This window comes from Equus caballus, chromosome 8, assembly GCF_041296265.1.
Source record: "Equus caballus isolate H_3958 breed thoroughbred chromosome 8, TB-T2T, whole genome shotgun sequence".
Lineage (NCBI taxonomy): Eukaryota > Metazoa > Chordata > Mammalia > Perissodactyla > Equidae > Equus > Equus caballus.
The window spans coordinates 60,998,592-61,023,951 of NC_091691.1; the positions used below are offsets into that span (position 1 = coordinate 60,998,592).

Below are 25,360 nucleotides of genomic sequence, written 5' to 3' on the forward strand. Positions count from 1 at the left end.
TTTAAAAGAAATAAAAAGCTAATACTCAATGCCTACTCTTTGCCAGGTATCCTTAGGAAAGCTTTACATATACTAACCTATTTAATCGTTACAAGCGACCTTATAAGGTAGGTACTAATATTAGCCACATTTTATGGATAAAGAAATTGAAGCATGGAGTTAACTTGCTAAAGGTCACACAGCTATTAGTAAGTGGCAGAACTAGAATTCAAACCCCCAGAGTCTGGCTCCAGCAAGCTAGCGCTTTAGCATCATAACATTTAGCCTCTTAAAAAGGTTATTAGGAAATCACTGTCAATCTTTAACAGAAATTTCAGAAAAGTAATGGAAACAAAAGGAAAATAGTAAAGAGTTAAGTGGACAGTGACCAAGTGGAAGCAGTTAAGTCTCAGAAAAGATAAATGAAAGCAAGCTCAAGGAAGTTTTTTGGAACAGGAGGGACCTGAGCACAACTGTGGCCTGAGTGGAGGGAGGAAAGACTCAATTTAAATTTAAGGCACAAAAAGAAGAAAGAGAAGGGGGAAAAAGAATATTTCCACTGCGGGACAGTATAAGCAAAGGCTCTGAGGTGCACAGGTGCAGAGCATATCCAGGGAATAACAATCCAACTTGAGAAGAGCTTGGGAGCAACAGAAAATAAGCTGTAAAGGTCCAAGTGGATGGCAGGTGTGAAAAAACAGAACAGAGGGGGATAGGACTAGAGGTCACTGGGAAGATGAGAAGTCATGTTAACAGAGGCGACAAAGTGCCAGAACTGGAAGGTTAGGAAGACTGTGATATGGAGAAGTGCCAAGGAGAGTTGGCCACAGCTATGAGGACAACCCGGGCATAGCCAAGCAAGTGAAGATGGAAGACAAGGACCAGACTTCCTGATGGTCACCACAGGGACATCAGTGGGGGAGAGAGTGCAGCAGGAACATTCTGAATTGAGTACTAACTGCCAAAAACATCCCGGGGATGCAGAATCCTGGAGGGCACAGGTTTCTAAAGAGAAGGAAAATGAATTAACATCCACTGAGTACCTACATTGAGCAGGCACTGAGCTAAACGCCATATATAAATATATACAAATATACATATATAAAATCATGTTTAATTTTTAGAACCACCTGTATGTAGCAGGTTGAATGGGGGCCCCCCAAAATATGTGTGCACATCCTAACTCCCAGAACCTGTGAACGTTATCTTATTTGGAAAAGGAGTCTTTGCAGCTGTAATTAAGTTAAGGATCTTGAGATGAGGAGATCATCCTGGATTATCTGGGTAGGCCCTAAATCCAATGACAAGTGCTCACACAAGAGAAAGGCAGAAGGAGATTTAACACACGCACACAGAGGAGAAAGCAATGCGAAGATGGAGACAGAGACTGGAGTGATGTTGCCACCAGTCTAGGAAGCCAAGAAATGCCAACAACAGGCACCCGAGGCTGGAGGCAAGGAAGGATTCTCTCTGGAGCCTCCAGAGGGAGCATGGCCCTGCCAACATTATGACTTCAGACTTCTGGCCTCCAGAACCATGAGATGATCACAGCCGTTGTTTTAAGCCACTCGGTGTGTGGTGATGTATATGGCAGCCCTTGGAAACTAATAGACCACTCCGGGATATAGGTACAAGTTTCCCTATTGTAAGGTCAGAAAACAGAATCCAAAGTTACACAGGGAGAATCAAAAACTCAGGATTCAAGCACAGGTCTGAATGCTTCTGAAGGGGCAGCAATTTGCAAGAAGCAGGGGTTGAAAGTCATCGAGGAGAAAGAAGGACAAAAAAAAAGAAAAATCCTCAATGTAAAAAGTAATGAGGCAGGTGAAAATAGGAGGGATAAACTAGATTTCAACTAATGGAAGGAGGAGGAGGAGGAAGTCAGAAGCGACACTTAAAAGTTACAGGAAAGAAAATGGTTTCCCATATTATCTACAGAACATATAACTAAAGAAAAAAGAGGCAAAAAAGCAAAATACCACTTATATTTCATATTCACCCCTTCATATTAACTACAGATATCTGAATCAAGTATCCCTGAATTTCTAAGAACTCACAATAATCTTTTAAATATCTATTTCATATGCTTCAAAGGTTTCTTCTTTCCACATCTAGTGCCTTATTCAACAAATTTCCAGAAATTACTCATGCAAGTTGGTAAAGCTAAATATATTATCTCTGATAATAATGTTGTAAACCTCAGGATTAGGCCTGACTATATATGAAATATAGTTTACACTTTGCCTAGAATCAAAGTATTGCTTGGTTTAAAAAAAAAAGAACAAATTTCTAGGCTGTACCAGGCTTCATGTCCTATTTAAACAGAGTATCTTACTATGGTGATAATAATTCAAAGCCAGGTATGGGCTCAAGGAAATCTGCAAATAATTACCCACCTATAACATCCTCCTTCCCATCTTTCAAGTAAGTCATGGGCTGACTAATGAATAAAGAGAATGAAGAATTCTGTGTTCAGAATCCCATTTTATTAAGCAAGAGTGAACACAGTGATCATATACAGTACAGATATATTTCAGATCTTAGCCAACAGCTCAAGCTTTGCTGATGTAGACACTAAAAATTAACAAGAAATTCTTTACAACAGCTGCTTTTGCCACTCCCACTCTGCAGTTTAACAGTTTTAAGTTATTTTTGGAGATTATTTGTGTTTGACTACTGATGAAGGTTAAATATTTTAAAATAAAATTTGACTTTTCCAACGGTCTTCTTAAAGATGTTCACGGTGGAGATGTGTTTATTCAACAAATATCTACAGAATGCCTACCATTTACCAAGAAGTACCAGAAACTAAGGGGCCATGGGGATTCCTCTGTAAAAACCAAAAACCTGAAGGAGCGTAAACTGCCTAAAACATCAGAAGTACTTTCCCAACAATCAGATCATCAGTTCAGCCTAGTTGAAACTTAGCTGATAATTCAATAAATGGGCTCGACCTAGAAAAATGAAAAAACTAACACAAGATAGCTATTGGCACTGCCATCCATCAATTCACTGTTATTCACTTAAAATAAATACATAGCTTCTTTAAAGCCTGACAGGAGCCCAAAGAGTTAAGAGTTATAAACCACATTGGAGCAAAGTAGAATCAGGAGGAAATGAGAGAATCAGGGAAGGAAGAATGTAGGCAATCAAATGGATTTTTCAAATCTAATCAGTAAGGAAGTTTACTTAATGAAATTACAAACTAAAAGATCAAACCATAAATACACACACCCAGGAAACATTATCAAATTATTGAAAATTAACGATTTCAGAGTACATAAAGTGAATGTGAAATGAATCTCCAGCCACTTAAGAAATATATCATGAGGAAAAAACCCCTGAAATCTATTTGAACTATATGCCTTACAATCATCCCCAATTTCCTCGTGCTTTCATGATTAAAATCTTTTTAAATTTCAACTTACTTATTCATAAAAGGAAAAGACTCTCCATCAGGAGAGAAGAGGACACTGCATGGGAAATTAAGTTCAAAGATTTCCAAAGCTTGAGCATATTTTCAAATCAATAAACAAAGCACCTTATAATTCCCTATCTTAAGTCTCTTGATTCAAATGAAAATAAAGCCCAACTTCTCTTCCTCTGAGTCAAACTGGAAACTGCACTATAATTAGAAGTCATAATTTCTGAGCAAATAATTATCAGGAAGGCAATATATATACATTAGTCTCCCGTTATCTGCAGGGGATACATTCCAAGACCTCCAGTGGTGCCTAAACTTCAGCTTATACCAAACCCTATATAAACTATGTTTTCTCCTATACATACATACCCATGATAAAGTTTAATTTATAAATTAGGCAGTAAGAGATAAAAAGAATTAATAAAGTTGGCTTTGGGGCCATTATTAAGTAAAATAAGAGATATGTGAAGACAAGCACTGCGATACCTTGACAGTCGATCTGATAACCCAGTCAGCTGCTAAGTGAATAACTGGAAGGCAGCTCATACAGCATGGATATGCTGGACAAAGGGATGATTCACCTCCTGGGCAGGAAGGAGCTGGATGGCTTGAGATTTCACCCTGTTACTCAGAATGGCATGCAATTTAAAACTTATGAATTGTTTATTTCTGGAATTTTCCATTTAACATTTTCAGACCATGGTTGACCACAGTAACTGAAACCACAGAAAGAGAAAGCTCAGCTAAGGGAGGACTAACATAACATGGTTTCAGTAAAGTCATATTAACACCAGCAAGCCTCAAATATTTAAAAATAAAACAAGAGGGCCAGCCCAGTGGTGCAGTGGTTAAGTGTGTGCACTCTACTTCAGTGGCCCAGGGTTTGTGGGTTCAGATCCCAGGCATGGACCTATGCACCACTCATCAAGCCATGCTGTGGTGGTGACCCACATACAAAATAGAGGAAGACTGGCACAGATGTTAGCTCAGGGACAATCTTCCTCACCAAAAAGATAAAATAAAATAAATTAAATAAAACGAGAGAATATTTCAATCTAGGTATTATGTTATAGTAATAAACCTCATATAGCTACTTAACTGTAAAGATATTATAAAAAGACTTTTCTAGGGGCCAGCTTGTGGCATAGTAGCTAACTTCGGTGTACCTTGCTTCAGTGGCCTGGGTTTGTGGGGTTCGGATCCCAGGCACGGACCTATACCACTCATTAGTCATACTGTGGCAGCAACCCACATACAAAATAGAGAAAGACTGGCAGAGATGTTAGCTCAGGTCTAATCTTTCTCAAGCAATAAAAGAGAGGAAGATTGGCAATGGATGTTAGCTTAGAATGAATCTTCCTCAGCAAAAAAACCCCCCAAACTTTTCTAGCCAAATGCTTTATAAAATGTTGTTTTGAAATTATTTCCATGGGCTAAAATGGAAGGCTATACTCTTTAATAACTTAACTGATCTTGTTGAATGAATTACAATGTATCTTTCTAATAATTAAAAAGCACTAAATAACAAATTGAAGATCAACCTATAACTCATTCATGTAGTCACTGCAGACTCACAAAGAAACACATGATCCTGATTGTCTTTAAACAATGTATCTGTCTGTTTCTATTCTGGGAGATTAAATTCTTCACCATGATGGCCATCTCTATCTCCAGTAAAACAGGATGCTATAAACAATTAATCTGGTTTTTAAAAGGTAAGATTAGTTCTAAGAAAGATCAAATGATATAAGATGATCAATTTAGAAAAGTAAACCTATCTAGCACTTAATTTTGTTTCCCCACCATTTGGGGGGTTTGTCAGAAACAAAGTTTCCAGGGTCCAGAATTACCCAGGGTATGCATTAAAAATGAATCAGAATAGGAATTAGAATTTCTGGTGACAAGGCATGGGAAATAAGCTTATTTATGCAGACCACCTTAAGTAAGGCTTACACATATTTGTGTTTGAAAACCACTGCTTGTAGTAATTCTCTAAACATAACTAACAACATTTGTTACAACAAAAAAAGGAGAATCTTCCTTTCATATCAGTTTAACTTATATTAAATACATTCTTTTTTACATAGCATTGTAATTTATGCACAATTCATTCAGACATAGAAGAATGTATGTTTCATCCTTAATGAATTTACAACACAATGATTTGGTGGAGCCAAAGACTTTTACTCACTTGAGTAATTAATTATGAAAACAAAGATGCAAGCAAAAAGGCATTGATTATACCTCTGGAGAAAAAAGTTAATTACAAATTTAAGATTAAAATTACGAAGTATGTTTTCCTAAACATTTTGCTGTGCCACACAGCCAAAAATGTAATTACTGACATACATCCTTTAAGCTATCTTTCCTATTTTAACTGAGGAGAGTGTCTGCTGTAGCTTTAAACCAAACTTTGCCAAATTCTGCTAAGACTGAAAACAAGTATGTCCGTGAAACATAACAAATCAAGTTGACCCAATATGGGATTTACAAGCTAGAGAAAAATAAAATTGGGGTACTCCATGAAATTCTCCAGTGGGCCCAAGACATGAGGTAAAAATATCTAGCACTAATTGGAGTAAATGCTTAATTTTCCAACGGCATGTTAACGGCATTGTAGGTATCCTCGGAAAACATACTTTCACCCTTCAATTGACCTGATCTTCAACCCAAATCACAATATTACTTGGATATTATTCTCTTTGTTACTATCATGACAAAAGGCAGAAATGGAAAGAAAATGTCTTTTAAATATTAAATCACTGTATCCTCCAGGAAGTAAAAAGAAAACAAGAAGAAGAAAAACAGATTCAGAGGGAAAAGCCGAAAGAAAAGAAGGATGGAAGAGATGACGGGCACAGGCTGCTCTGATTAAACTGGCAAATTGCAGTCTGAGGCAGTGGTGACAACAGCCAGCTTGGTCTAAGCCAGCCAGGAAAAGTGACCAGGAGAATACCATAAACCACAAAGCCTGAGGGGCTCTTGACTCTCCAGGAACACCTGAATGTGACCTAGGATGTCTGAGCTCTGGAAACATCACTGCAAGGCACCTCCTTCCACTCGTCTCACGGCAGCCTCCCAACCACCTCCACATTTTTCCTTAGGTTAAGACAAACATGAAAAGCAGGCTTGAAAGGGAAAAGGAGTCACCAAAGGCAGTGTGGGGGGAAGGGGAGGACACAGAGGAGCAGGTCTGTCCCTTGGCTGGGTGAGCAACGGTGCTGCAGAGTTTAACACGGCACAGAGTAACCAAGTTCACGGGGGTAGTGACATGTCCAGTCTCCCAAGCAAAGCACCTTCTCCAGCCTTAACAGGTGGTCATCTACCTTCGGCTTGAAAACATGCCAGGAAAGCAGTGCTTATATAAGGCCACCTATTTCACTGTTCACAGCTCGGTTGAATGCTTTGGTTTCTTTACAATAAGCCAAAAACCTGCCTTGTTGTAATCACCCTCATTGCTCTCTGAGGCTATCCGAAAGAAGTTTCATCTCTCTTCTATGTGGTATCCCTTTAAGCCGAAGAAGAGAGAGCTTGTATTTCCCCCAAATCTTCAATTTTCTAGGGCAGCAATGATCAGTTGCTTCAACTCAGGCACAGTGGAAAAAGTCAGATAGCCCAAGGCATACATTTCAGCTCTTCCACTAACTGTCTACTTCAGCTCTTCGAACAACAATGTGTGAGACTCGGGGCAAATGACAATCTTTTTGCGCATTTGTCTTTCCTTCTCTTTCTTTACAACAAGGCTATTCTACTTGCATGGGGGTGGTCTGTGGCAGGGACACCTCTGTGGAGCGCCAATGGTGGATGAAGCAGTGGGTTACCTCTGGGATCTTGCTGCTGGGGCTTCTTTGCACACAGCTTTGGCTCCAAAGACACCAAAGCCTCTGTGTCCAAGGTTTCCACGACCCTGGGCCCTCAGACAGAGGAGCAGACGCAGGGGCTCCGGGGGGAAGAGAGGCAGCCACAGCTGCAGCCACCAGAGCCGAAGGCCTACAAGCACAAGTGCCCTGCGAGCCTGGGAGCACACCCTGTGATAAACAGGCTGGTCACAGGACGGGTTAGGAAATCACCGACCCTGCACAGCACCGCCTCAAGAGGAAAATGCATTCTGTTCCCAACCAAATTCCACATCGTGTTTAGAATACATACCATAGACAGAGACTACAAACCTAGATCAGGAGTTTCTCTTTTAAAAGTATCCACAGACACGGCTATTTTTACCTTTCATAAACATTAAAAGGCTGTAATGATAAACACTGCTGCAGAATAAATGCATCACTACCTCATTCTGCCAAGTTGTTTAATAGACCTCAAATTTATTCATAAAAGAATAACATGGGGAACGGTATTTAGCACTGCCAGATTTCAATGAATCAATTTTCCCTTCAAAAATACCTAATTTTCCACCAAGCCACAGGATTTAGATTCATTTACATTGAAACAATATTACTGAGCTACATACGCTGCTCATGAACAGCAACCTGACCATGGGAGGCAGTCTCTAAGAAGGGCCCCCCCATCCCCTTGTGGACTGGAACGAGTAACTCTTTTCTAACAAAGAAAATATAGCAAAAGTGATGGGGTTGTGAGCTGCCCCATGGAGAGGCCCATGTGGCAAGAACTGAGGCAGGCCTCCAGCTAAGAACCTGTGATGAACTGAGGCCCTCAGTCCAACGACCCTCAAGGAACTGAAAGCTTCCCAAGTGGGTGAACTCGGCAGCAGATGCTCCCCCAGTGGAGCCTCAACCACAGCCCTGCCAGACACTGTGTAGCCTATTGAGAGATCTTGAACCAGAGACGCACAGCCAAACCATGTCCAGATTCCTGGCCCACGGAAGCTGTAAGATATTTGTTTGTTGTTTTAAGTCCCTAAATTTGGGGTTAATTTCTTACAAAGTCATAGATAACGAATACACTGACCAAACCTGGCATTCTCTCCAGTGTTCCTAATCCCCTGCAATATATTCCCCCAAGGTGTCTAACACCCAGCATCAGAAAGGCACTGATGAGTCAGCTGGTGAGAGAACAAACTGGAGCTGCCATACCAACAGAAGCGATTTAATCAGAACCATTCAGTCACTCAGTTCTTTACTAAGTCTCTAGCGTATGCCACGTCAGAAACCAAATGTCTTAATCTAGTCTAGGAAACAGTTCACTCTATGTTCAGATGTGTTCACTTAAACTGAGCCCCTCAATCTAAACAGATAACTCAATCACCTACCTCATCAGATACCAATTCCCTCAGCTTCCCTCTCCACAGGCATCTAATGTTTGCTATGGCAAACCCCTTTATCTCCTCCTCTCTCATCTCCAAAAGTGACCCACCTATACACCTGATCCCACTCCCTCTACCTGGTCTCTGATCCCAATTTTCTTCCTTTTAATCCATTCACACCAGTACAGGCTAAATATTTCTAAAATGCAAATCTGACCATGTCGCCCTCCTACTTAAAATTTAGGCTCAGTGGTCTGACACTGTCCTAAGGCTAAAGCCCAAGTTCTCAAACCCAGCTTACAAGGATCTCTATGACTGGACTCGTATTTATCTCTCTGGCTTCAGCATTCTATGCTTTAGCTTATTTTTTGTTTTTTGGTTTTTTTCATTTCTCTCCTACCTCTTAGCCATTCCATTCCTGCCAGAAGCACTTTTCCCCAAGCCAACCCTTTAACCACCTAACAAGCTCTGGCCTCAGCTTAATCTTCCTCTTTTCCCTAATGCCTAAACTAGTTTAGTGCTCCTCCCAATGGGTGCCTCCAAGCAAACTGTATTTCACACTCTATTCTAGAATAGTGCTTCCTCAATTGTGCACATTTCCCACTGGCTATATGCTCTACGAAGGCAGGCACCCGCGGATCCTGTTCGGTGCTAAACCACTGTGCCTTGTACAGACAAATACAGGCTGTAGGACTAAGTAAAAGAATGAAGTCTTCCTGGATCACAAGTCATAATTTGTTCCCTTTCTCAAACCTTCAAACTTTGTCCTCACTCCCTAGGCCTCCACAGCAGCTCAGGTCTTCCCATCCTGTAAGGTTCCTTTGGTTCTCCACTTCCCCCTTTCACTTCACCCCTTACTTTCCACTAACTGAGCCACTTGCTTTTGACCTCTGGTTTACTAACCAACTCAAGGCAATCTAGCTGGTGACTCATGATGCCACAAAAACTGCTCCTGGAGTAGCTGTCATGGACTTCCTACTTATCAAATAGACAATTCTCCTTCCAGACTTTACCCTACTGAACTTTATCCCACACCAACGCTTCTCTTACTGATCATCATTTTTGTTTATTTTTGCAAAGGTCTTTCCTCACTTGCATGATCTCTCTCTCCCTTCATTTTCCTGTTCCTGTGTCTCCACCTGCCACTAAGCCGTCAGATTTCATCCATGGCTACCTTCTCTTCAGCCTCCACAAGCTCTCCTTGGGCAGCCATCTAAACTTTCCAAGGTGTCAACCACACTGACTCCCATTTGGGGCTGGGTAGTGAAAAGCATAAGAGAGCCTCATGGGAAACACTTCAAACCACACTTGGGCCTCCTTCATTTTCCAATTTAACCTCTAGCATTCCACGTTTAAGAGCAACTAACTTAGTGAATCACTTCTGCTCGCAGGAGTTAGTTTTATTACTCAGGTGTGTCAGAGGAGAAACAGATAAGTGTCATCCACCCATATGCTGAAGACACTCAAATCTCTCTCCTGTTAGGCATTTCTCCTGGGCTCTAAGCCCTTATTTCCATCTGCTTACCTACTACTGACAAGACCTTCCTAGATATCCCAGAGGCATCCCCACTCAATTTCTTTAGAACCCAAAATAACCCCCTCACTGCATGTGCCTTTCTGTATTCCCTATTACCAGCAGCCCGGGTGTCTAAGCGAGAATATGAGCATTGTCTTAAAGCTTCTCCCTTCCCTTCAGTTCCACTGTTCACATCCTCTCAACTCGACCCTGATCCACCTATGACCTTGATCAGGTTCTGGTCTTTTACTGCCTGAGCTATGAAAGCAACTTCCTACCCGGTCTCCCTGCCACTGGTTCTGCCCTCGACAACCCGTCCTCCATGCTAGAAGAGTCGCTCTACAGCAAAGGACTGCACCATTCCCGTTTACAAAACTTCTGATGTCTCCTGCAACTTACAGGACAAAAGTTTTAGCATGGGATGCATGGCCAGGAAGAAAGGCCCAGAGGAAAGAAATGCCCACCACCATGACCCAAATCAAAAGCAACCTGAAAAGAGCTGTGTAGATGAGAACACCTGTTGAGGAAAAAACTAAAAGGATCTTTGAAACACAAAGCAGACTCTAACAGCTCCAAAAGAACACAACCAGGCTCACCTAGCCAGGAGCAGGAGGCTAAAGGGCTGCAATAAGAAAGCTGCAGGGCAATTAGCTACGTCTGAGTTAGTTGAGAGAAACCCAGCCAAAATGTCAGGGGGCTTTGAGCAAAGACCTAACTAAGCCACCGCCTCCCACAACCCACATGCTTGCACATATATCCCCACACCCTGACCACCCATCACCAACTCCCCGAGTCCTAGCAGAGCACAAACCCTGCCAGGGTCCCAAACAACAAAGCACTAGACCAGGTAATTCTTCAAAGGGCCCACAGGAATTGAGACCAAAGTGCCCCAACCAGATTCCACCTCTACTCCAAGAAGAAAACTGCCTGTCAGCGTGTCTAGAAAGGTCAGGGCCTCTGGTGAGTCAAATGGACAGTGAAACCCCCACTCCCAGAGCAGTTGTGCAATCTTCCCCATGATGTCACCCCAGTGATTACAGGCACATCGACTTCTTTCTTAATCACAGACAGCTTTGACAAAGCTGTGTGACCCAAGACCAGTTTCTCCCTATTAGGAATTTTGGGGACCTCGAGCACCAGAACATGAGGCTGGGCAGGGGAGCCCCGAGACTTTTCCTAATCTGACCCATCTCCCACCTCAAGCTCTTAGTGGTAGCCAGCTGGAAATATTCCTATTTTCTGGAACCTACCTTCACTCATGATGCTCCCTCTGACTGGAATCTCTTTGCTCAGTCCAGATAAATCCAATCTATCTTCAATGGCCCACTCCTACTACCACCTCCTCTGCAAAGTCTTAACCAACCCTCACACTCCACTGCACGCTTTCCAAGGACTGGCTGTAGCTTTTTCATGGTGCTCAACCCATTGTAGTATGAGAGAAGAAACTGTCTTAGTCATCTCTCTATCTTCTGTGCTTCAAACAATGTCTAGCCTCTCCGAGGTGCCATATTCGTGTTTGCTGAATGAATCTGTAAGTCAGCTCATCTACTCCTTTGGTACTGTAGCAGGAAAATGACTATGTGGTATTGGAAGTTATATTAGAAACAGTTTCATACTAAATGGAATTCCATTTTCCATCCTTCCAGGACAAGATCTTGGAAAGAAACTACACTTATCTTTCTGCAATCATGCACCAAGGCAGAAACAGAATGAGCAACAATTCATGGAATCTGCCTCTACTGGATGGGCTAGGCCAATCTGTCCATGGACTTCCTGGGGGTAGCGGTGGGGGTCTGCAGATCAAGTTCCCTTGGTACTAAAGTTCATAATATAAAGACTATCCCTGTGTTTCCTGCATGAATTAGACATTTCAAGGAAAATCCTTCAAATTATCTTAAAATAATGAGCTTTGAGCTTTGGTGGAACTCACTGCAAGATTAAGACCTAAAAAGCCAAGAAACTGTTCAGCAATGTGCGAAAACATTGGAAAGTGAACAGATTACACTGTCTACAACTGTGTGGTACTATCTGCTCAGAAGGGAGGGAGAAAGGGAGGGAGGGAAGGACGCAGGTGAAGGAGACTAAGGAAGACTAACTAAAATGACAGACTGCCTGGGGGAAGAAGGCACATGACAAAAATAGCTCTCTGGACAGAAAAGGTCGGGCAATACAATTGATGACTACCAAACAGGTTGATGTGGGTTGGATTAATACGGACTTTTTAACAGAAGAGATTTGAAACATTTATTTAAGATCAATAAAAAGTGCTCTCTTGGGGCCGGCCCCATGGCCGAGTGGTTAAGTTCGCACACTCTGCTTTGGTGGCCCAGGGTTTCACCAGTCCAGATCCTGGGCACGGACACAGCACCGCTCATCAGGCCATGCTGAAGCAGCATCCCACACAGAAGAACCAGAGGGACCTGCAACTAGAGTATACAACTATGTACTGGGGGGCTTTGGGGAGAAGAAGAAGAAAAGAAAAAAAAAAGAAGATTGGCAACAGCTGTTAGCTCAGGTGCCAATCTTAAAAAAAAAGTGCTCTCACACAACATATATTTTAGTCATAAAAATGTTTTGTCCCAAGATGTAATTCAGGCTAAAATATGGATTATTTCAAAAAGACTCTACATCCATCTGATGTAAGCTAGTTATAAGAACTAATCAGTTTTGGATATGTCTCATTAATAAGAAATCCGTGATGAAATGGTAAGAATGCAAAAAGCATTTCTTCAGCATACCAAAGTCCCATGGTTGTCTTGAAAATCAAATTGTGCAACTGATGGTTGTAATGTGAGCTGAACCAGCCACATTTTTCATGGAACATCATTTTTACTTGAAAGAACTGACAAACTGGTTATTTAGACTTCTGTATTTGACCTACATTTTCCCAAAAACGAACAAAGTGAGCCTGACATGTCAAGAGAAACTGACAGTATTTGTTGCCAATGCTAAAATTTGAACTTTCAAGCAAAAATGTGAATTTTGGAAAAACTGCTTCCCAAAAATTAAAAGATAAACAAGGAGGTTTCCTCTTTTTTTTTTCTTCCTGCTAAATATTACTGGGTTTAGGAAATAGATTCAGTTTAACAAATTGACAACACTTCATAACTTTTGGTTTTCATTCTTCTTACTGGTTTTAATCAATATTTTTAAAGTTATAAATTGTAAGACCCACAGAAACAGAGTAGTTTAAATGACATCGACCTAATTGCCTGTAAGACAGTTGCCAAATTTACGACATATCAGTGATTGTTCTATAGCAAACATACAGCATACAAATAAGAAAAATGTGTTAGTATTTCATATCAACTGAATTTTAAGAATCTATAGATACATTAAGGCACTAACAAAAAAATGGATGATTATCAAATTAAAGCTGGAATTCTAATTTCCTTTGGTTACCTCTTTGAGTAACATAACTGTAACATGTTATCCAAAATACCAAGACAGAAAACTACTAAGGGCAAAAAAACTTTTCCTCCAAAATCTCCCAAAGTTAAATATCTGACAAAATAGCACCCCCCAAAGATGTCCAACCTTTAAAGAGCTAAATGAGAAAGTAAAATTGCTGTAGAATGAGGAGTTAATTTATAAGACTTCCAAAATGGCAGAGGATTTTAAGAAAAGCCTACTTAACATTGTGGCTAACTACTCTCAAACCCTCTGAGCTACCACTGTCATTTCTAATACAGATTGCAAGGAGTATTTTATTTAGCCTAAAGGGAAAACTGCACTGAAAGACAATAACATGTTAAAATAGTCATACTTTTTCAAACTTTCACCTCAAACTTCTCTTTTGGGATGCCTCGAGGCTTCAGTAATTCATGTCTTCTCAAGCATCATCTGAGCTTACACATCTTACTTGAATCCAAATATTTAGTCCATAAAAAGTCACGGAGTAATTTTGTTTTAGGAAATAGTCTCAATGAGGTTTGCTTCTGCTTTCCCCCCCTGCAATTAATTACAGTAATATATGACCACAGAAGACCATACCCAAAGGATAATTCCAACTCAAAATTCTGCAGGTGTTTTTACCCTGTAAGAGGCCACACATTTTTGGTGAGAAAATGGGGAGAACTAGCCCTGGCTCAAAAGGGGAGAAATGGCACTGCCTCAAAAGACTACTAGTGTCTAAAAAGAAATGATAGGAGATGCACGTTGTTACTAAGTAACTGAACATTAAATACATAATAACCAGGAAAAACTCAGAAAAGTTTTGGAAATACCATGTGATTTTAATATCCATATGAAGCTATTTTTCATCCATTAGAATGCCACATCGGCACCTTTCAACCAAAGCGTGCTGAGGAATTAGGATATTTGACAAAGAAGCCTATTCAAGCAGATTATACAAAAGCGTATTTTGGACCAAAGGCCAAAAGATGATAAGTAGGTTAAAATTTTAAACTATCTGGCATAATTGTTATTTTAATCATTATTTTATCTCAGAAGTCACCCTAAAAGGTAGCAGAGGCTACCTCCCCTTGAAAAGCAGACCCAAGCAGACTAAATAATAGAGCATTGTCTTCACAAGACAACTCGTTGCCTAAAAATTCCTAAAGTGTGGCACAAATGTTCATTGACCCCATTCTAAAGTGACCTAGAACGCGAGAATATGTACATTCTTGAACTCCACATTCCCTGCTGCTGGTTTCATCATCATATTGTTGCAGCCAGTTATTCTATCTGAGGGTGTTTGAATAAAACTACGATTAAGCAATAAGTTGAAGCTTAAAGACTTGATATTAAACGGATAAAGCTGCTATGAATACTCAAGAAAGCGACCAGGGCATCCTGAGCCATCACACCTAATTTTGCTGTGCCCATTTAATGCAGTCGTTAAGTTACCTAAACGTGCATTAACAAAACTCACATACCAAAGCCAGGGCCCGAAGCAGTTTATTTAACATGTCTGAAATAACACTTCAAACATATCTTTTCTGCTGGTCCCCTGTTTATAGAGCTTCCAAATCCCGTAAGTAACACCCTGCTTTTCCCTCAGTGTGACCGTGGGAAGTGAGGGTGTGTCTCGGTGCTTACCGATGCCCGGAGCCACATAGATGAAGTAGAGACAAGACGAGGAGAGGGAGAAGAAGAAGATGAAGGCGAGGAGGGAGCGATTGGAGACCCGCATCATCCGCCTGAGCACGGACATCTTCCTCTTCCCGGCCAGCAGCTCGGGCTGCGCGCTCAGGCCGGCCTCGGGGGCAGCGTCCAGGCCCTAAACTTCCATGAATGGGCTAACAACCCCAAGACTGCAGCGGGGTCCACGCGGGGAGGCGCTGGGGGAGAGGGCCCGAGCGGGAAGGAGGAAAGGGAGGGAGCGGACGGAATGAATGGGAGGCCGGGGAGTCGGGGGAGGGGAGGCGCGGGAGGCCGAGGGGGAAGGGGTGGAGGGGGAAGAGGGGATGCGGGGCGGGGGCCCCGGGGACGGAGGGAGCCGAAGAGGCCGAGGAGGGGCGAGGACGCGGGTTCCTCCGCCCGGCCGCGGCGGGAGGAGGGGCTGCAGGTGGGGAGAGGCGCAGGCTGCGCGCGGCGCCCCTGCGGAGAGGGGCACAAACTGCAGCACGCCCGGCTCCCCGCGTCCGCCCGCTCCAGGACCGGAGCCCCGCGCTGCGCAGGCCTGCGCCGCCTCCTCCGCGGGGCCGCGGCGTCTCGGGCCGGCGTGGGCTAGCGTGGGCGCCGGGGCTGCAGGCGGCGCGCGGGGGCCCGCGGGGGCCCTGGGGGCCGAGGAGCTGAGAGCTCGCCGGTGCGCAGCCTCCTCCTCATGCCGCGCCGGGCCCCGGCGCCCCGCGGCGGCCGAGCGCGGGCGAGGGCGGCGTCCCGGCCAGCGGCGAGCGCGCTCCGGCTCCGGCCACCGCCAGCTGCCCGCCTGGCCGCAAAGGCGGCAACCGCAGCAGCATTACCGCCGCCGGCCCGAGCGAGGCGGCCCCGCCGGCGCCGACCCCGCACGGCCCCGGGACCCCAAGCGAAGGGCGGCCGGGTGACGCGCTCTGCGGGAAGAGCGGAGGAGGCCGGGCGCAGTCGGAGCAGCGTCTGGGTCGTAGAGGGGGCGGGTCTGAAAGGGCGGGGCAGCCGCGGAGGAAACCCCGGCCCGCGGGCTCGCCCGGAGCCCCCGGCTGTCAGCGCCTTCGCTCGCCACCGCAGGCGGCGCTGCGCCGGCCCCCAAGGGAACCTGGAGCCCCCGCCCCGCCCCGCTCAGCTCCGCCCGCCCGAAACACCGCGCCTGCTGATTGGCCCGCGCTGCACCGTGCCGAGCGAGCGCCCCCTCCCCCCGCGCCGGGACCTGGGCCCCGGCCGCCTCCTGCGTCACCGCCACCCCCGCCCGCCCGACGACCCTGCGCTCGGCGCGCTGCGGAGGGCTGAGGGACAGGTCTCGAGCGTGGGATACCTTCCACCCTGGGGATCGGTAATGAAGGATGATGCACCTGGAGGGAAAGGGTTATCTCGAGGAGGGGACTTCAATAGGGTGATTTCCTCCCAAAATACACGCTGGGGAACGTGGTGTTTTTCGGTCCTAGATTCGTGAAACCTCCCATCCTGCGCGTGCTATAGAAACACACGGTCAGAATGTGATATGGATCTATGTATATGCCGTATAATAGCACTTGCCTTCCTATCTGAAGGTCAGCCCTCTGTAGTCCTACTGTAGCTATGTCCGTTCAGGCAGGGCAGCAAAGACTTCTTTGCAGCTAATAGGCCCTTGAGCACTGCGGCACCGACCAGCTTCAATAGGCAAATTGTTTTAATCCACCTCTTAGGCCCTAGGCTACCCTTTGTTCAAAAACGGCTGCTTTCTCCTGGTTAAATTAGTCCGGATCCTTACCTCTATCACATCCTTCCAACGTATGTGTGCAGGTGTGTCGTTTTCAACTAATCATGTAGGAAGTGGCTGGATGCCCCCTACTGCCATTATTTGCTCAGTATTTCCTGATGCAATGATATTGAACCATCGCTTGATTGGGAGCAAATTTAGTATCTCGTTAGCAAGATGCACATGCCTTAAATTGTGTCTGAAATGGTCCTATGCTATGTGGAGCCTGAGACACCTGAGTTTAGAATTCCACTAAGGCCTTTTTATTAACTGTGCAACTCATGGCAAGCTACTGCCCTCTGCAAGCCTCTTTGCCCTCAAATGGTGGGTGTGATACCACCTTGCAAGGCCGTGGGATTAAACAACATAACTGTAAAATGCGGAAGGGGGATCTGAAATACGAAGTGGAGCAACATATTAAAGAAAAGATAAAACTCACTTGTAAAAAAGGAAAATACCTATGCAAGTGAAAGAAATCCATGAATCAGGTGAGGAAGCAAAATTGTAGTATTTCCCTCTCCGACCCTGCTGACTTTTCATCTCTCTTTATTTGCACCAGTTCAACTGCTTGTTTACAAAGCTAATACCACCATGCTGGCTCAGCGATGGATAATTCTTCTCAGGAAAGGTTAGCTTTTAAAAAGGAAAGTTCACTATAAAAGCAAGAGGGAAGTATTAACATCTTAGAAATTGATGATTATTTCTTATTTCAAGAAATCTGGTCTGTGTATATATGTGCCTGGCTGGCATGGATGACTGCTGTTGTATCTCTCCCAAGTTCACCACAGTACTTAAGACTAATTCGTAGCTATGAGAGTAAATCTTAAAAGGTCATGTCACAAGAAAAAAATTTTCTATGTGTGGTGATGCTGGTAACTAGACTTGTTTTGGTGTTCATTTAATAGTGTATATAAATATCAAATCCTTATGTTGTACACCTGAAGGTTATATGTCAATTATACCTCAAGAAAGAAATCAATTGTAGAAAATAAATTTTTTCAAATGGAAGAAAGACAAAAAAGACTGATTGGTTCTCCCCTGGAGTAAAGCATGGACCAGAAAACCAGCTGAGTCGGTGTACCTTTTAGCGTGATTTATCAACAGTCACATACAGAGGCAGCCGAGCCTCTGGAGGCAGGCAGCCTGGGGTTGAGTCCCAGTCAGTCTCTGGTCAAGTGACCTCAGAGGTTACCTAATCTCCCTGTGCCTCCATTTCCTCATCAGTTAAAGAAGATCATCATAGTACCTGTTGGGGTTGTTGTGAGGATTAAATTAAATGAGTTAATCCTCTAAAGAGCTTGGGAGAGCCTGACACCTAGTAAGGATAATTTGAATATTTGTTAAATTTGTTTTTAAAAATCTCTCTTTTAGATCACTGTCTGCCAACAGTAACAAGTGATGCTGGTCTCTTCCTCTTTAAAAACCAACTTTCCTCCCGAGTCATCCACGAAGTCTGCCACAGTCTGAGGGATGCCTCAGGGTCTCAGCTCATTTGTAAAGATATATTAAGTCCAAGAAATGCTAACGAAAGCTTTTCAAGCCCAGACTATCAACTTCCTCGGGAGCCAGGTAAGACCCACAACAGAGGAGTGACCCTGCACAAATCTGGTAAGTTTAACTTTATGATATCAAAAAGACCTTAAATTTATAATAGTAAGACATAACAATAGTAAGACACAAGTAAATTTCACTTCACTGCTTTCTTCTGCATTTATTACCACCAGGCATTCCTTTGATTATTTTCTGTCTACTGGAGGCACCATGCTCTTAAATATTTGAGTATCAAACTGAATAGGTTAAGTTATAACTAATGGTTTTCTATTTGAATTAATCAGAAATATGTTACTGAGATTGCAATTACAACAAAAAAGAAAAATGTGCTTGTTTAATGAGATGGATGACGTTTTAGTTGGTCTGTGCTCAGGGAGGATAAAATCCATAAAGTATTTTGGATTTTCTCACAACCTTGGTAAAATAAAAATTGATGTTTTTTCCTGTGAATTGGGAAAAGTAGGAATGAAAGAAAATGGCACATAGAATCTCGCTTTTATGGTTGCTGAGGGTGCAGACCTCCATATTACAATCACTGATAAAATATATTAATTTTATATATTTTAATACATGGTCTCAGCATCAGAGATTCAGTTAAAGAAAATTGTTAGGTTGTTGAATTATGGTTAGACAGTTGAATTCTTTTTACTTGTATAATTGGAATGTAGATTGTATAAAAGTTAGACATTGGCATGATTATAAAATGGAATATATATTCCAAAATATTGTTGTAGTACAGAAACTTATCTTAAATAAAGCCCATTTTCCTGCTGATTTCCATAATAAATATGGTCAGAATGCTGCTGAGAAAAAAAAAAATTAGTCCCTATATCTTATTTAGGTTATATTAAAGAAATTTTTAAATAAGTATGTCTTATATTTGGGAAAGTGCACTATTGAAGCGCTCCCCCACCCCCCAGGTTAAAAGTGGGTGGCTGCCTCTCTGCCTGCTGGGGTCTTCCGCTGCCCAGGCCCCACGCAGCCCACCTGTAGGCTGAGGAAAATCAAAGCCTCAGCACATGTGTAACCCAGACGCACGGGGCACCTCGGGCATTGTGCACACCAGCTGGACACCTCAGCCCTAGAGAAGGTCCATAGACCTGGCTGCTGAACAGACAATATCCACATTCCTAGAGCTGCCTTGAATTCTAAACAGTGGTTAGTCCTGAGTAACTCTGAGAGAGACTTCTGTTTTTCTTTTCTTTTATGCTTTTTTGGTGAGGAGGATTGGCCCTGAGCTAATATCTGTCACCAATCTTCCTCTTTTGTTTTCTCCACAAAGACGCAGCACATAGTTGAATATCCTAGTTGTAAGTCATTCTAGTTCTTCTGTGTGGGATGCCCCCACAGCATGGCCTGATGAGCAGTGTGTAGGTCTACGCCCAGTACCCAAACCCACAAACCCCAGGCCGGCAGAGTGAAGCACACAAACTCAACCACTCAGCCATGGGCTGGCCCCTGAGAGAGACCTTTCTTATTGATACACATACCCATGTTAAAAAGAAGAAGAAAAAAAACCTCCTGTTCCTTGACACAGTTCAAAAGAAGCTGCTTATTAGAGTCAAAATAGCATACCCACAGTCATCTAATTTTTTAAGAAGTCATTTCCTGAACATGACTCCATTTTGGTGATATACAGTAGTATGCTAGGACCTAGGACAAAAGCAGAGCAATAAATAATTATGGAATGAAGGAAGGAACACACTCTTAACCTTTTACATAATTATGTATATTCCTTTGGGTTTAGTGTAACAAGGAGTATAAGGTATTTCGCCTTAACTCACCCAGAGCATTTTATCAAAAGAGCCCTCTTCATAGGTGAATGCCTCATAAAAGTAGAAAATAAAATGTATAAATGAAAGATAATATACTATAAAAGTGTACTTCTATCATATTAAGAATCTTATAGCTGTGGCAGACAAAAGTGTTCCAAGAAATGGAATTATGATACAGAATAACTTGTAATGAAGGACATTTGTAGGCCATTTTATGTCCAATTTTTATCATGTTTAACATCATAAGGCTCATAGGATTTTCTCAGTCTGTTCTTTTAGTGACTAAATCACTCTGGGGAAAAAAACGAGTGTCAGAGCTTAAATGGGTAAATGCTGAAGTGAGAAATAGAGTTCAGGTAAATTAGGCAGAGAATTTTAGTGGTTCTGTGTCTGAAAAGGGGAATTTGGAATACTGAGGTCCTGACTTAAGCTAAAATCTACAAGTTCATAGTCACAGGAAGGATGTAAGTTACTGTAACAAGACGTGAAAAATAAGAACTTTAGAGACATCAGAGTTATCAAAAAATAGGAAGAAGCCAAAGTCTTTTCAGCCTGAAAAGTAAAAATAATACTGATTCACCAAGACCAATGAGAAATGCCCCAGAAATGCAAGAACCTAGCAACATTGGGCAAATTATTAACACTATCCAACATATTAGGTCATAGAAAAAATACCGTATCTTTTTTAAAGTAATTGTATAAATATACCCCTATTTTTTTACCTATCCTATTGTTTGTTAATAGACATTGCTTTTCAATTTCACTCTCTTATGAATAAAACTAGTATAAATATATGCACATATATATGCATTTCTATTGGTTATATACCTAGTAGTCAAAATTCTAGGTTTTATGATATGTTCCTGCTCAGATTTAAGAGAAAATGGCACACAATTTCCCAAAATGATTATACCAGTTTACTCTCCACCAACAGCATTTGAGAGTTCAAGTTGCTCACATTCTCACCAACACACAGTATAGTCAAACCTATTAATATCAGCATTTCAGGTAGAATATAATGGCATCTCATTTGGATTTTAATTTGCACTTTCCTAAGAGCTAATGGGATTGAGCAATTTCTCAGAAATTTATCGGCATACGATATCTTCTGTAGAGGCTGGAAAAGCATTTGATGCAATTGAACAACTTCTGATGTTAAAACTCTTCATAAAAGGGGCTGGCCCCGTGGCCGAGTGGTTAAGTTTGCGCGCTCCTCTGCAGGCGGCCCAGTGTTTCGTTGGTTCGAATCCTGGGCGCGGACATGGCACTGCTCATCAAACCACGCTGAGGCAGCGTCCCACATGCCACAACTAGACAGACCCACAACGAAGAATATGCAACTATGCACCAGGGGGCTTTGGGGAGAAAAAGGAAAAAATAAAATCTTTAAAAAAATTAAAAAATAAAAAAGTAAAAAAAAACTCTTCATAAAATATGGATAAGAAAATATGTTCTTATTCTGTACAGAACTGTCTCAAGCAAGTTGCATCACTATGACTAATGCAGAATCATCCCCATACAAATCATGAAAAAGACGTGGATTGGCAAGAATTAGCCAAAGCCCTAGGATAAGAAAATTTAGAGGTAAAAGTAGTGGAAAGAAAGTGATAAAAAAAAAATGGTTATCAGTATTTATAAGTTTATAATTAACCAAAAAAAGCATTAACTGGAAAACTCATTAGATCATATAGGAGAAATTCATAAAGAGCCAATCAGAAAAACACATACACACACTTACCCAGTTCAGCGTGGGGAGACCTTCTTAGAAATGAGAGCTGTAACTGGACTTAGTTATATGGGATCCTACAGTTCCTATGGGAAGTATTTTAAGCATTATACTTAAGCAATTGCCCCAAACATCTCAGTGTTTGGGATGTCCTTCAAAATGTCAAAAGACTTTTGCCAGTCTCCTAATTTTCTTTATTTTCTGTTTTCTCAAGCGTTTCCTTTCTGGCAGCACAAGTTGCCAGAAAATTTGCATTCTAACCTAGTGCCTGGTCCTCCACCCTGTTCTTTTGTAGTAGGTAGAGCACTCTTGTGCCATAACTTTGGAAGTTGATTTGTGTAAAATTATTTATCAGAATTCAAAATAAAACCCAGGAGCAGAGAAAACAACACCCATTGTAGAATCACTCATCTTAGGATGGCTGGGACATTGCTCACTGGTTATGTTTGGCAGCCATGTAGTCCACTAGTAACTCATTGGTTGAACATATGATGGTCCTCAGAGCATAGAGGAAAACCCTATTGACAGAGTAATAGATTCTTTAATGGATAAATGCATTGCTATATATATAGCATATTCTATCTGTTAAGGTATCATAAACACAAATAGCAAATGGGAGATATAATGTACCTAATTATATTAAAGATCTGATAACATTTGATCAGTTTACCCCACACAAACATTAACCTGTGAGATTATACAATAAACAACAAAAAGATCTCAAGTACAGCAGAAACACATATATATAAGCTATAAATACACTGAAAAGGAAATGAACAAAACCAATGTGAAGGAAAAACATCAACAACAAAAAAAGGGAGACAGGACTTTCAGTTTTCAGTTCCATGCGTCAGGAGCTTGGAAGTCACCATGCCATCCTAACAAGTAAAAAGTTGAGCAGACTGGGGCAGCCCCGTGGCTGAGTGGTTAAGTTCCCACACTCCGCTTTGGCGGCCCAGGGTTTTGCTGGCTCCGATCCTGGGCACAGACATGGCACCACTCATCAGGCCATGCTGAGGTGGCGTCCCACATAGCACAACCAGAAGGACCACAACTACAATATACGACTATGTACTGGGGAACTTCGGGGAGAAGAAGGAAGGAAAAAAATAATAAGATTGGCAACAGATGTTAGCTCAAAAAAAAAAAAAACTGAACAGACTAAAAGCAATCAACAACTCTTCTTGGATCCGTAAGACAGATGAGGACACAGGATAAACCACTGCCCCCAGGTTTGGAGAAACAGGCAAATACAAGGAGTCACAGCTCTCCAGAGCAGAGACTGATAAATGGCAACCACCAAGGGAACCAGTGCCAGATTAGGAAAACCTGCACTGCAACTGACAAATTGATGTAGGGTCAGTATGAACAAGTCTGAGAGTTAAAAACTCCAGGGACCCAGTCATAGAAGACCCTATACTTTTGTGAGTTTTCTTTCTAGGGGCTCAAACAGATTCTCATAATAAATATCAGAGAAAAATCTCCTCATGCGTCCAGCAGGAAGAGGGGAACAGGAACAATTTTGAAATACCCCAGAGCACTCTGTTCTTCTTAACAAGACCTGTCTTCAGGAGAAACTAGTTAACCAGAGCCTAACCTGACCAGGCATTATTAGAGCCTAACTGAGCTCAGGAAAGGAAATACCCAACTTCAGTCAGCTCTCGAGTTCCACATGGGAGAAGGGAAATAGTCCACTCTAGTCATCCTGTCCCATCTAAGCGGGGAGGAAAAAACTGAGAAACACTTGTGAAGTTCACCATCCAGAGGCACAGATTCACTAAAAGACTGGGACCTAATCATAGGACTTTAGAATGCTTCCCCTCCCCCAATACCTTACCACCACATTACTACAGGCGTTATTTACAGGAGTTCCTTTTATGCAGTACATCATGTTCAGCTATCAAGAAAAAATTAAAAGGCAAAAAACACAACTTGGATAGACAGAGCAAACATCAGAACCACGTGTCAGAGATGTTGGAATTATCAGACAGGAAAGTTAAAACAACTATGATTAATATGCTGAGGGCTCTGTTGGATAAAGGAGACAGCAGGCAAGAACAGATGGACAATGTAAGCAGAGAAATGGAAATCCTAGGAAAGAACCAAAAAGAAATGCTAGAAATAAAAAACACTGAGCCAGAAATGAAAGATGCCTTTGATGGGCTTATTAGTAGGATGGACATAGCTAAGGAAAGAATCTCTAGGCATGAGGATATAACAATAGAAACCCCAAAACTGAAAAGCAAAGAAAGCTAAGACTGAAAAAAACCCAAAATATCCAAGGATGGTGGGACAACCACAAAAAGTATAATGTACACATAATGAGAATACCAGAAGGAGAAGAAAGAGAGAAAGGGGAAGAATAAATATTTGAAACAATAATGGCCTAGAATTTCCTTCAAATTAATGTCAGACACTAAACCACAGATCCAGGAAGCTCAGAGAACACCAAGCAAGAGAAATGTAGAAAAAAAAATTACTCCTAGGCAAATCGTTTTCAAACTACAGAAAATCAAAGATAAAGAAAAAAACCCTGAAAGAATCCAGAGGAAAAGAATACCTTACCTATGGAGGAACAAAGATAAGAATTACATCCAACCTCTGCTCAGAAACCATGCAAGTAAGAAGAGAGTGAAATGGTAAAGTGTTAAGAGAAAAAAAACACCAACCTAGAATTCTGTACTCTGTGAAATTATCTTTCAAAAGTGAAGGAAAAATAAAAATTTTCTCAGACAAACAAAAACTAAGGGAATTTGTTTCCACTAGAATTGCCTTACAAGAAATGTTAAAAGAAGTTCTTTAGAAAGAAGAAAAATAATATAGGTCAGAAACTCAAATCTACATTAAAAAAAGGTAGTGCAACAAAAGAATAAGTGAAGGTAAAATAAAAACTTTTGTTTTTCTTATTCTTAATTGATCTAGCACATAACAGTTTGTTCAAAATAATAATGGCAACAATGCATTTGATTATGTATGCTTATGTATATATATATGCTTGTATATAAGGGAAATGAATGACAACAATGATACAAGGGACAGGAGGGAGGAATTAGGATTATTTTGTTACTGTAAGGTACTCACACTACCCATGAAGCAGTATACCGTTATGTGAAAGTGAACTTGGATTAGTTGTAAATGTATATTGCAAACTCTAGGGCAACACCTGAAAAAAAGCTTAAAAAGAAGTGCAAATGATATGCTAAGAAATGAGAGAAAATGGAATTATACAAAATGCTTAATTAAAACCACAATAGACAGGAAAAAGTGGAAGGCAAAAGAAGGAATAAAGAACAAAGGCAACAAGTAGAAAACTAACAAATATGATAGATATTAATCTAACAATATCAGTAATCACTTTGA

The 25,360-nt window shown here is 41.8% G+C and overlaps 1 protein-coding gene and 1 long non-coding RNA gene across 3 annotated transcripts in view; one reads left to right on the top strand and one right to left on the bottom strand.

The window, feature by feature from the left end:
- The window catches only part of B4GALT6 (beta-1,4-galactosyltransferase 6), a 79,545-nt gene extending 63,884 nt beyond the window's left edge, over positions 1–15,661 (bottom strand). For both annotated transcript variants that reach the window (XM_005612819.4, XM_001495247.6), the window contains exon 1: positions 15,175–15,661. In XM_005612819.4, the coding sequence (XP_005612876.2) occupies positions 15,175–15,289 (115 nt within the window). In that variant the 5' untranslated portion in view covers positions 15,290–15,661. The remainder of the gene's footprint in view (positions 1–15,174) is intronic.
- Positions 15,662–16,365: 704 nt separating this feature from the next.
- Positions 16,366–25,360, top strand: part of LOC102150113 (uncharacterized) — a 48,537-nt gene continuing 39,542 nt past the window's right edge. The window contains exons 1-2 of the long non-coding RNA XR_002809900.2: positions 16,366–16,543; positions 18,320–18,556. This is a non-coding gene — a long non-coding RNA (uncharacterized lncRNA). The remainder of the gene's footprint in view (positions 16,544–18,319; positions 18,557–25,360) is intronic.